At 38.5% G+C, this 12,698-nt stretch overlaps 6 protein-coding genes across 6 annotated transcripts; 4 read left to right on the top strand and 2 right to left on the bottom strand.

Moving 5' to 3' along the window:
- Window positions 1–277: 277 nt before the first annotated feature.
- On the top strand, window positions 278–1,726 carry ADE13 (adenylosuccinase ADE13; the record flags this gene model as incomplete). The annotated part of the gene is made up of 1 exon (XM_445093.1): window positions 278–1,726. The coding sequence occupies one exon, from the start codon at window positions 278–280 to the stop codon at window positions 1,724–1,726; it is 1,449 nt and encodes a 482-aa protein (XP_445093.1).
- A 315-nt stretch (window positions 1,727–2,041) lies between these two features.
- VPS38 (Vps38p) lies at window positions 2,042–3,340 on the top strand (the record flags this gene model as incomplete). Its single annotated transcript, XM_445092.1, has 1 exon — window positions 2,042–3,340. The coding sequence occupies one exon, from the start codon at window positions 2,042–2,044 to the stop codon at window positions 3,338–3,340; it is 1,299 nt and encodes a 432-aa protein (XP_445092.1).
- DCR2 (phosphoprotein phosphatase) lies at window positions 3,322–5,058 on the bottom strand (the record flags this gene model as incomplete). Its single annotated transcript, XM_445091.1, has 1 exon — window positions 3,322–5,058. One exon carries the CDS (start codon window positions 5,056–5,058, stop codon window positions 3,322–3,324), a length of 1,737 nt encoding a protein of 578 aa, XP_445091.1.
- A 792-nt stretch (window positions 5,059–5,850) lies between these two features.
- On the bottom strand, window positions 5,851–6,066 carry GVI51_B02651 (uncharacterized protein; the record flags this gene model as incomplete). The annotated part of the gene is made up of 1 exon (XM_002999471.1): window positions 5,851–6,066. One exon carries the CDS (start codon window positions 6,064–6,066, stop codon window positions 5,851–5,853), a length of 216 nt encoding a protein of 71 aa, XP_002999517.1.
- Window positions 6,067–6,408: 342 nt separating this feature from the next.
- On the top strand, window positions 6,409–8,439 carry STE11 (mitogen-activated protein kinase kinase kinase STE11; the record flags this gene model as incomplete). The annotated part of the gene is made up of 1 exon (XM_445090.1): window positions 6,409–8,439. The coding sequence occupies one exon, from the start codon at window positions 6,409–6,411 to the stop codon at window positions 8,437–8,439; it is 2,031 nt and encodes a 676-aa protein (XP_445090.1).
- A 1,867-nt stretch (window positions 8,440–10,306) lies between these two features.
- ACS2 (acetate--CoA ligase ACS2) lies at window positions 10,307–12,358 on the top strand (the record flags this gene model as incomplete). The annotated part of the gene is made up of 1 exon (XM_445089.1): window positions 10,307–12,358. One exon carries the CDS (start codon window positions 10,307–10,309, stop codon window positions 12,356–12,358), a length of 2,052 nt encoding a protein of 683 aa, XP_445089.1.
- Window positions 12,359–12,698: the final 340 nt, after the last annotated feature.

The following is a 12,698-nucleotide window of genomic DNA, read 5'->3' as shown; positions in this document are numbered from 1 at the left end:
GATCTTTCTAATATTAATCTATTACTCTCTTTAACTCTTCATTATTCAATTCCAAACTCTTATATATAGGCTCTGTATTCTATTTGCAATTAGTCTACTTGTAAGAAACTCAATTTCTTCATAGAGTTTGATTAGTTTTTACTTACGGTTACAAGTAAATCATCGGCACCGTTTTTATCATTGTGTTCGAAGTTGCAGTCAAATTTGCTATTCTTACACCATAATCTCCCATTAACTTGATTATTGGAATAATAATAAAAGGAATTTACTATTGAAAATGTCTGAGTTTGATAAGTACGCTACCCCACTATCGTCCAGATATGCTTCTAAGGAGATGTCTGCTGTTTTCTCTTTGAGAAACAGGTTCTCTACATGGAGAAAGTTATGGTTGAATCTAGCCATTGCTGAAAAGGAATTAGGTCTTGATGTCATTACAGATGAGGCCATTGAACAAATGAAGGCCCACTTGGAAATTACAGATGAAGAAATTGCCAAGGCTAGTGAACAAGAAGCTATTGTCAGGCATGATGTTATGGCCCATGTTCATACATTTGGTGAAACATGTCCTGCTGCGGCTGGTATCATCCACTTGGGTGCCACTTCTTGTTTTGTCACAGACAATGCCGATTTAATCTTCCTAAGAGATGCATACGATATTGTTATTCCAAAACTCGTCAATGTTATCAACCGTTTAGCTAAATTTGCTCTAGAGTACAAGGACTTACCAGTTCTGGGTTGGACTCACTTCCAACCAGCTCAATTAACTACTTTGGGTAAGAGAGCAACTCTATGGATCCAAGAACTACTATGGGATTTGAGAAACTTTGAAAGAGCTAGAAATGATATTGGTTTGCGTGGTGTTAAAGGTACCACTGGTACACAAGCGTCATTCTTGGCCCTATTTCACGGTAATCATGACAAAGTTGAAGAACTTGATGAAAGAGTTACTGAACTTCTAGGCTTTGACACTGTTTATCCAGTCACTGGTCAAACTTACTCCAGAAAGATCGACATTGATGTTCTTGCACCATTATCATCATTTGCTGCCAGTGCCCACAAGATGGCTACCGATATCAGACTGCTAGCCAACTTGAAGGAAGTTGAAGAGCCATTTGAAAAATCCCAAATTGGTTCTTCAGCAATGGCTTATAAGAGAAACCCAATGCGTTGTGAACGTGTTTGTTCTTTGGCTAGACATTTGGGCTCTCTATTCAGTGATGCTGTCCAAACTGCTTCCGTCCAATGGTTCGAGAGAACATTAGATGACTCAGCTATAAGAAGAATCTCTTTACCAAGTGCTTTCCTAACAACAGATATCTTGTTGACTACAATTCTAAATATCTCTTCAGGTTTAGTTGTATATCCAAAGGTAATTGAAAGAAGAATTAAGAGTGAGTTGCCATTCATGGCTACTGAGAATATCATTATGGCTATGGTCGAAAAGGGTGCTTCTAGGCAAGAAGTGCATGAAGAAATCAGAGTCCTGTCTCACCAAGCTGCTGCTGTGGTAAAAGAACAAGGTGGTGACAATGACCTGATCGAACGTGTCAAGGCCAATGAGTTTTTCAAGCCTATCTGGAATGAATTGGATCAATTGCTAGATCCATCTACATTTGTTGGTAGAGCTCCTCAACAAACAGAAAAATTTGTTGGTAAGGATGTTAAGAACGCCTTGCAGCCATTCCAAAAATACATCAACGATGCTGAAGTTAAACTAAATGTTTGAGATGTATAATTGATCAAATATTCCTCGGACTTAGCAAAATTGGAGCATGCGAGAAACATAAAAAAGCAAATATATATCTATGTGTGTGTATTTCTTAAAGAAGTATCCTGATTTATATCACAATAATATGAACTGTATATACTAAGACCATCTACCTCATTTTATTGATCTGGTTATCACAATTGGCAGATCATCGCAGGCGAGAGAACCTTATTTTTGAATAAAAAACTGAAATACTATTATCTTGGCCCTTTGATAGCCAATATCTGAGTAAATTAGGTAAAGGAGAGAGTCAAAACAACATATATGCTTTAGATGCCACAATATCTATTGAAGAGGCATCTTCGACATTTGAAGTCCATCTCTGTCAACAATATATCGTTAATTGATGAGTCTAAAAAAATTGGCTCAAGGGTAGGCTTTATTCCATGCTTTATTGTATTGGAGGACACTAGATCAAGAAAGCCATTCTATGTCAGTGAATTGGAGACTGGATCATTGTCGTCCTTGCATTTCACAGAATTAGTCATACCTAAAGAATTTGAGTTGTGCACGCTGTTTGAAATAAAGATAGCTGCGAAGATTCCGAGCTTCTTACTGAGGCATGATGAGGATGAGCTATGGTGTTTTGTTGCAATGCACACTGTGAACTTGGATGAGTTAACTTACATTGGTAATCAAAGAGATGATCACATTACCATGGAACAGAATTTGCCTATGATAGAAATGATAGATGGATGGTACGCCCTCCCTAATAAGAATATTCGTTATACTGGTTTACAAATAAGCCCCGTTGCTAATATGAACAATAAAAATCGTAAGAGAATGTGTCCATTTAATTCTCTAGTTAAATTGTCAAAACTCACTCAGTATACTGGCGATATGGTGGAGGAAAAGCAGATTTCCACAAACAAGATAGAGAGGCTGATTAAATCAACACATAATATAGGCACTGGAATACTAGATACATATCAGGAAAACATAAAAATGATTGAAAGTAGATGTGAGATAAAGAGACAAAAGTTAAAGAGGCTAAAGGATCAACTTTCTGAATTGGATGATGGGAATGAACTAAATGATGTTGACAGCAATATTGAAACATACAGGGATGAATATGCTAATATTTACTCAAAGCTATCAAACGCCAAAGAGGCGATTGAGAAATTACAGAAAAAAAAATTGATTCAATTAATAAATGTATTCAAGAATACTTTCTTATTTGATAAAGACGTGGGCTTAATATCGTTTCAGTTTGATGATGACGAGATCGAAGTTGAAGAGTTTTGCAAGAATCTTGAAAGAGTTTCTATCGAGCAAATTTACGACAGATATAATGAGTATCCAAAATCTGTGAAAATCATAAATGCAATGCTGGGATTTTATTCATTATTTATCGTAATATATTCATACAGAATAATACAGAGAAAACTTCCTTTCGATATTGTATTTCAAGGTAGTGAAACTATCGTGGGTCGTAAGTATCGTTTGAGTTTCCCAGAATCTCGATCAACTAAATCCAAGGAAGAATTCCATATTGCCTTAAGAGCGTTTAATGAAAATATCATGCAGTTTACACAGTATCTAGGTCATATTACTCAGTCCTTTACTATCTGAAAATCAAAAATCTCACTTGGTTTGCTATTTAATCGTTTCCAAGTTGTTATTTTACCAGTTTGTGGATCAAACTTGTAAGTGCGGATTCTTCTCTCTGTACCTCCGTAACCAGCATAGCCACCTTCACCAGCTCCACCGCCATAACATAACCAAATATTTTTGTTTGAAGTAGAGTCATCATGCAAACAATAGTCATTACAGTGATCATGCCCGCAGCCTACAACATCAACTCCGATTTTATCTAAAGCAACTAGTCCACCGGAGTTGTACCTTGGAGCTGTTACTCCTTCCTTAAAAGTGCCAATCAATTCATTAGATTCCCCAGGACGCTTTTTAGAATCCAGATTTAAGTATTCTGGGAGTGGGATATGAATGAATGTCATAGCCGCATGTCTGTGTATATTTTCTTTAATGTGTGATTTCATACCTCTTTCATATAACGACTGTATATATTCCAACTGTTCCTCTTTTAGCCAGTCATAACCAAGGTATATTTTCCCAGTCTTGGAATATTTATGACTATCCATAAAGTATAAACTCAAAGCAGCAACTTCAGGATCATTCTCGTAGAATATCTGATGTGCATAATTTCCTACACCGAATGTGTTATCTTTTGTATCATGTGGAGAAATTTGAAATCTAGAGTAAGGTAACTTCATCGCCAGCTTAGAGAGTTCCCAACGAGACAGGCTTCCCTCATCGTCATGGTTTCCCCAAACCATTGCCCACGGAATACGTCTCCTGATAACTGGGTCAACAGCCTTGTAAAGAACAGATTCACTATCCTGGAGAGACCTATCACCCATAATTTGATCGCCAGAAAACACAACAAACCCGGGCTTTTCGATATCTAAAACCTCCTCCACAAACTTTAATGTTTTTGAATCTGCTTCACATTTATCATGGTGTGGATACTCATCGAGACATCTATTCTTGCCAACTCCTAAATGCAGATCAGCCAGTTGAACAATCTTAAATCCATCATCTTCATGTTCCTTTTTGACTAGCACTTTAGATTTTGTGTATTCGGGTTCTTGCGATCCCAGTTTCATATAAGACATGAAAGAAGGATGCTTATAAGACAAGTAAGGAGAGCTTTTGACCAAGTGCCAGTTTGGTCTAGGATCGACAGCATCTTCACCAAATAAAATGTTCACATCTGATATGATATCAAAGAAGTTATCTCTTAGTATTTCACCTAAGGATATTTCTTTAAAAGTTGCAGAGGGTATATGATGAGCACCCAGATTTAAATTTGGCGTCGCATCAAATACAAGTACATCCAAAGGTTTACCGTATAACAAGAATTCATCAAACCTAACAACTTCAAAAAAGAAATACTCGGATATACCTATTAAATTGTATCCATAGGATCCTCTCAAATCCTTTCTCACAGTTATAGAGTTCGTCACTATTCTAGGTTTATTGTGGAAATGCTTGGGCTTCAAACATCTTTCGTATTTGGTACCTAGGTGGAAACATTTAATTGTTCCATAATTCACAACCATAACATCATCATGCTTGATATTTTTCAAATTTGATTGCTCCATCCATTGTCTGGCAGTATCCAGAACTTTAAGGTCATAACCAGCTTTCAGTTCATCGTTGTGGTGATACTTACTGATATTCAACACAAATTTCTCGAGCCATAAAACCAATAACCCAGTAAATAAAAGGAAAAACACCTTACGTCTCGATATTATCCTCCCGAGCCTCATAAATAACAATTGACTTCTATGTACCACCTAAGATAACGGTAACTGTGTCTAATCAAACCTCTGTGGCTAACAATGGTAAAGCCTTATGACAAATCACACTATCATAATAAAAGCTATGCATTATATTTTAATTCATATTGTCAGCTATAAATAGTCTGCTGTTTAGAAACAAAGACTCATCGGTGATTGACAAGTTACAATTACAGTTGTCAATTTTTCATGCATAATGGTGTTCCGGCTGCAGAGAAAGTAGCGCACAAAGCAACTTCACGGACACGAAAATATCTAATTGATCAAAATAGTTAGTTAATTAGGTTCATCGCTTGCGAAATGGGTTATCCTCTTCTGCCATGTCAAGTATAATCAGTACTTTTACTGCCCGCCAGCAGTGTCGCCATTAGCAGCTTATGCTACGCTCTAGTATCTTATTGCTAGGGTTATGAACCTCATATATTCTATACAATTTTTAAACATTATTGACCACATAGGGAGGATGAACTTGACATGTTACAGCTCAAGGATCTGATCTTGACAGAGAAAATTATTTTTTAACGTGCCTGTTACTTCAGTACATTAGTCTCATCAACTAGCCAAATACCTGCACTGCTAGCAGTTTTAAAATGAAATACTGGCGTACATACAAACCATTAAAGGGCAATATGACACTAATACAACACAATACACTCACATGATATTGCCAGCAATTATTGTAGATATACTAGCTACGACCAGAATTGGCTCGAGGCCTGGTTTTACCTTTCTTAGAAATGCGCAATTGATTACTTGCAGTATTTAGTTGCCTGGTCTGTGTCCATCATTTTGCAGCAACCCGCCTGCATTGCCATTATTGGATTCCTTACCATGAACGTCTTTTGTTGTCTGCTGGTTTGGAATCCGCTGTGGGATCACTCTATGAGGGTTTCTGAACTTCTCTATGTCATATTCAACTTTCTTGCCACCCCTATCAAGTGTAACCTTAATGGGCTTATCTTCCTTACCGTCACTCATACTTGGTTCTATAGTTAATCTCAAGGTTTATATTAAACAACCGATTTGATCTTAAGTATGGATATAACTATGGAAATAGGAATATAAATCAGTTGATATCCTGGGGCTATTTATAGCTGTTTTAAGAAGTGGGCTTTGCCTTTACTATACATCATCTCGTACTCATCGAATGTGAATTTTGGCATTCCGAAGACATGATTCTTCAGTAATAGTAAAAGTAATAGTGTTAAGGTACTGGATGAGTAGTACTGATTATATTAGGAACAATCTTTACCACTACACTATACTACTCAAATACTACAATCTTCATTATAATCTATTAACTGAGGAGTGTTATATCTCATGTCCCATATTGAGTTTTTAGAAAGAGCAGGCTGCTCTCAATATGCAGACTTGTTTGAAGAATACAGCTTGACTGACATCAATGACCTCATGCACATAGATCGAGATATTTTGCTCGAGATTGGGGTCAAGAAGCTTGGTGATAGGATCAGAATCCTAAAGGAATCAAAGAAACTGCAAGAACCAAAAGATGATGCGAAGCATGTTCAACAACTGCAAGAGCTAATTTCGAATATTAGTGAACTGTCCACTACCAGTACCAATATTAATGAAGAAGTCATAACAGAGAGGCATTGTGTTATATTTATATTAAATGATGGGTCAGCCAAGAAGGTTAATATTAGTGGATGCTTCAATGCAGACTCTATAAAGAAGCGTTTGATTAAAAGGCTACCTTCTAATCTTCTGGCTGTTAATACAGATGGGCAAACTACTCAAGAATCCTCCGACTATGATGTTTTTATCGTTGACTATTCAAAGAACGTGCTGAGATTACTCTATGATATTGAACTAGTTACAATTTGCCATTCCAATGACCGTGTAGAGAAGAACAGGCTGATATTTGTGTCAAAGGATCAGACTCCGACTGATAGAGCGATCAATGCATCAAAGAAATTATATCTGAAAACTATAACAGCACTCAATCATATTGAATCCTATTATGATGCACAATCTGGCATGCCAAACACCCCAGTTACTCAGGATGGTACATTAAGGATACATAAGGAAGGTAAGGATAAACTACGGAAAATATTTGACCAAAGACCTCCTAGTGAGTTTATATCCACAAATATTGCAGGATATTTCCCACATGCGGATACAAAGAGGTTAGAAAAGGCCCTGAGAGAGTCCTACCGTCAATCTGCTAGAATAAGTATGAAAAGCAACAACTCTAGACACATCAGTTCAGAATCAAATCGTGTCGGTGACATTCTATTAAAGCACTCCAATGCGGTTGACATGGCTCTACTACAAAGCTTGGACAACAACAATGCACCATCATCTAAACCTGAAGTAATACCACCATCCACACCACAAGAGGAGGATAATGAAGGTAAGATTAAATTAATGGAAGAGACAGAGAGTATAGACGATTATTATATGAATTCTGATGAAGAGCACGGTACAGTTTCTTTACCTACAAAGATAGTTACTCCAAAAAACTGGCTCAAAGGTGCAAGAATAGGTTCTGGTAGTTTTGGGACAGTATATCTTGGTATGAATGCACAGACTGGTGAGTTAATGGCCGTTAAGCAAGTCGAGATTAAGCCAGCTATTGCAGCTACAGCAGATGCAAATGTTGAAGATAAGAATGCAGAGAAAAATGTTGCAAAGGCACCTTCAACTAACTTGCATCGGAAAATGATTGATGCGTTACAGCACGAGATGAGTTTGTTGAAAGAACTGCAGCATGAAAATATAGTAACATATTATGGGTCATCTCAAGAAGGTGGCAACCTGAATATTTTCTTGGAATATGTTCCTGGTGGTTCTGTTTCATCAATGCTAAGCAATTACGGGCCCTTTGAGGAGCCGTTGATTGTCAATTTTACAAGGCAAATACTAATTGGTGTTGCCTACTTGCATAGGAAAAATATCATACATCGTGACATCAAGGGTGCCAATATTCTGATTGATATCAAGGGTTGTGTCAAGATCACAGATTTTGGTATCTCCAAGAAACTTTCACCACTAAACCAGGAGAATCAAGATAAGAGGACCTCTTTGCAAGGGTCTGTGTATTGGATGTCTCCAGAAGTTGTAAAACAAACTGCTACTACTTCAAAAGCTGATATATGGTCAACGGGATGTGTTGTAATTGAGATGTTTACTGGAAAGCACCCATATCCAGATTTCTCACAGATGCAGGCATTATTCAAGATAGGTACAAATGTAACACCGGAGATACCATCCTGGGCCTCTCCACAAGGAAGGGATTTTATCAGGAAGACCTTCGAGCTTGATTACCAGAGGAGACCCACTGCTATCGAACTACTCCAGGAATCTTGGCTCGAGAGTCATATCATATAGGATGAATATATTAACGAGAATGTACTATATAAAATAGGCACTTCGATAATCAGAAAATCCGAAGTGGATTGTACACTTCAACAGCTTCCAAGAGTAGTCTGGATACCTATAAGGATAGCTAAGTTATATAGGGCATAGACACGTGATACATTATCTACTCCTTGTAATCTGTTAATCAACAATACTCAGTCATAACGGTAAGAATCTGTTGCTGTTTAGCAGTTACTAAAATAGATGACCTTTACCCCAACAACTGGTGATATTATAAAGTCACTTACACCTGGAAACTTCTCGAGATTTGCTTGTTATGTTTAATAAAATTTGGAGAGAATTGTAGGAGTGACTTCGATATAAGAATGTGCTAGTAAAATTGGGGTGTGGTACTCCAACTATACGTAAAGTCCCCTCGATGAACACGAAGTGTTCTATATCAGAAGCATATATATATATATATAAGATATAACTAAGACTTAACTTTTTTTCGGTCTGGTATTTCAAAGTCATGGAATTGGCGTCAATTGTCTATCTGTTCGGCGTATGATCCAAACATGCCATTGTAATCGGATCAATGGGGTGTATACTTTAAATCACGTTTATCGGTCCTAGCCTCCTATCGGTAAGTGTCATTGCAACTGATTATAGAGGAAGTAGTTGGGTTTTTTTCACTGGGAAATAGATCGGTTTAAAGGATCTTCCTTTGATTCCAACCTCATCTCATCTCATCGCCTGCCATGAGTAGCTACAGGTTTACATATGAAATTTTTATCGGTTAGAATAGCGAGGCTACTTTTTGGCTTTTTTTGCAGTACTTTTAAACTTGGCATTTATCCTATTTGGATGTTCTCCTTGAGCTTTGAACCTGCTATCTCCGAAAAAACGCAGACACTGCTTTTCTAAGGATTGTTCCAAACTCAACAAAGGTATTAGAATTTTTACTTCCAAGGTCAGAAATGTCCCAAAGCCTGTTTCGCTGCCTTTCACATATCATAACAACTGAAGTCTTGTGAAATTCTTTCAAGTCCCCCCCCCCCAGAGGTCGTTATTTGCTTGGTGCTTGTCTGTGAAAACTGTCCTTTCGGACAGACGGGGAGAAGTGTCGATATTCCAAATCAAAATAGATTTTGGTGCTACTGGCATTTGCTTCAGTCCGATACGAGCATTTGTTCCTTGTCATTTACAGGATCACATAATACCCACGCAAAATAAGAGAATCAAATGTATCATGTGTTTTTTTTGGGCAGTGTTTACCATTGAATGGGCAACATGACGCATCATAGTTCTCTACCAGGTTACTCTGCAAGAACTTTGGTCTGAAGGATTCCCTTCCGTCCCTGTACTTTGTCGAATCGTGCCCACAGAGAAGAATCGTTGCTTGTGGTCTTCAATTGTAAGGCCATTTGCAAGAGACCAACCTTTCTTTCTTTTTTTTCCCATTTGCACAGTGCGATGAACTGCCCTGCTTCTACTACAAGGATTCAATTGGTAAAGTGCTCGCGATTATACTAATTCCGATCCACAAGTGCTGGCCGTCATACACTGGTGTCTCTCTCACTCTATCAGGATTGGTGCACTACTTACAATTGTTGTCCATCTTAGTCCAGTCACACACAAGTGCAGCACACACTATATTTTTTTTCATCGACGGCCCGAGGACAGTTGAAAAAAAAAAAGGTTCAGTTTTCACATGTTGATATATATAGAGTTGCAAACTCTGTAAGCGATTCTTTATCAATTGCGTACTGTCAATTGCATTCGCATTTGGACTTCCTGTGCTTTATAGAAGTTTGTAAGTTGTCTCGGTAATCTTTTTTTTCTAATACAGTGAAAAAGTCAATTACAAAAACTTGACCACAAGGCAATAATATAAATGACATTAAAAGAACATAAGACTGTGCATGAAGCACAGAACGCTGTTGCTCGCCAAGCTCCAGAGCATTTCTACAAGAGCCAGCCAAGCAGAGGTGGTTTCATAAAGGACATCTCCGAATATGAAAGACTTTACAAGCAGTCGATTGAGGACCCAGAGACTTTCTTCAGTGAAAAGGCTCGTGAACTATTGCACTGGGACGCCCCATTCTCTAAAGTATCGTACGGTTCTCTAGAGCAAGGTGATGTCGCTTGGTTCCTAAACGGTAAACTAAACGCCTCTTACAACTGTGTGGACAGACACGCCTTTGCCAACCCAGACAAGCCTGCCATTATCTATGAAGCAGACGACGAGAAGGACAACTATACCATCACTTTTGGTGAATTGCTGAGAAGAGTATCTAAGGTTGCTGGTATCTTGAAGAGCTGGGGTGTCAAGAAAGGTGACACTGTTGCCATTTACTTGCCAATGATCCCAGAAGCTATTATTGCTATGTTGGCCGTTGTGCGTCTTGGTGCCATCCACTCTGTCGTCTTCGCCGGTTTCTCAGCTGGTTCTTTGAAAGACCGTGTAGTCGATGCTGGTTCCAAGGTTGTCATCACTTGTGATGAAGGCCGTAGAGGTGGTAAGACTGTCCACTTGAAGAAAATCGTTGATGAAGGTTTGAACGGTGTCGATCAAGTCTCTCGTATTTTGGTTTTCAAGAGAACAGGTACTGAAGGTATTCCAATGAAGGCTGGTAGAGATTTCTGGTTGCACGAGGAAGCTGACAAGAGAAGATCATATCTACCACCTGTTCCATGTGATGCCGAAGATCCACTATTCCTACTATATACATCTGGTTCTACCGGCTCTCCAAAGGGTATCGTGCACACTACTGGTGGTTATTTGCTAGGTGCCGCTATGACTACTAAGTACGTCTTCGATGTTCATCCAGAGGATGTTTTCTTCACTGCTGGTGATGTCGGCTGGATTACAGGTCACACCTACGCTCTATACGGTCCATTGTTGCTAGGTGTACCAACTATCTGCTTCGAATCTACACCAGCTTACCCAGATTACGGTAGATACTGGAGAATTGTCGAACGTCACAAGGCCACCCACTTCTACGTTGCACCAACTGCTATGAGATTGATTAAGCGTGTTGGTGAAGCTGAAATTAGCAAGTACGACTTGTCCTCCCTACGTGTCCTAGGTTCTGTCGGTGAACCAATTTCTCCTGAACTATGGGAATGGTACAACGAAAAGATTGGTAACAACAATTGTGTTGTTTGTGACACTTTCTGGCAAACTGAATCCGGTTCTCATTTGATTGCCCCAATGGCGGGTGCCATCCCAACCAAACCAGGTTCTACCACTCTTCCATTCTTCGGTATTGATGCTTGTATCATTGATCCAGTTTCTGGTGTTGAAATTGAAGGAAACGATGTCGAAGGTGTTTTAGCTGTTAAATCACCATGGCCATCCATGGCTAGATCTGTCTGGAACGATCACGTTCGTTATGTCGACACTTACATGAAGCCATACCCAGGTTACTACTTTACAGGTGATGGTGCTGGTAGAGACCACGATGGTTACTACTGGATCAGAGGTAGAGTTGACGATGTTGTTAACGTCTCTGGTCATAGGTTATCTACTGCAGAAATTGAAGCCTGTTTGGTTAACCATGAGAATATCTCTGAGACCGCTGTGGTTGGTATCAATGACGAATTGACCGGTCAAGCTGTTATTGCATTCGTATCATTGAAGGAAGGCTACCTACAAAATGATGCCCCAGAAGGTGATGCTGAACATATTACTCCTAGTAACTTACGTAGAGAGTTGATTCTACAAGTCAGAGGTGAAATTGGTCCATTCGCTTCTCCAAAGTGTATTATCTTGGTCAGAGACCTACCAAAAACCAGATCTGGTAAGATCATGAGAAGAGTTTTAAGAAAGATCGCTTCCAATGAAGCAGACCAACTAGGTGATTTGTCTACTTTGGCTAATGCTGATGTTGTTCCTGCCATTATCTCTGCCTGCGAAAACCAATTCTTCGCAGAAAAGAAATAATGTATGAAATAAGCTACACGGTTCGATTGATTTTCTTCTTTTCAGTTCATACAAACTTCACAACAAAAAAAATAGTATAGAATGCATTTCCCATTATTGCAGCCCACCTAACACAGACGTGTAATTCATGTTTTCCCTACTCTTGACTATAAGCTATTCATTTATTCTTTAACTTATTTAGATCTGTTTTTATATTTAAAAGTATTCGCTTTGATTTTAATTCTTCAACTATAACGATCAGATAGTATTTCTAGCAACTAATTGCTGTGCATTACTAATAGACATCTACTATCATTTCATTTCACATGGTTTTGCTCGATGTTGTGATTCAATGCAAGGA

This window comes from Nakaseomyces glabratus, chromosome B (assembly GCF_010111755.1).
Source record: "Nakaseomyces glabratus chromosome B, complete sequence".
NCBI lineage: Eukaryota > Fungi > Ascomycota > Saccharomycetes > Saccharomycetales > Saccharomycetaceae > Nakaseomyces > Nakaseomyces glabratus.
Note: the sequence above shows the minus strand (reverse complement) of the source record. Positions and strands in the feature narration are given on the sequence as shown.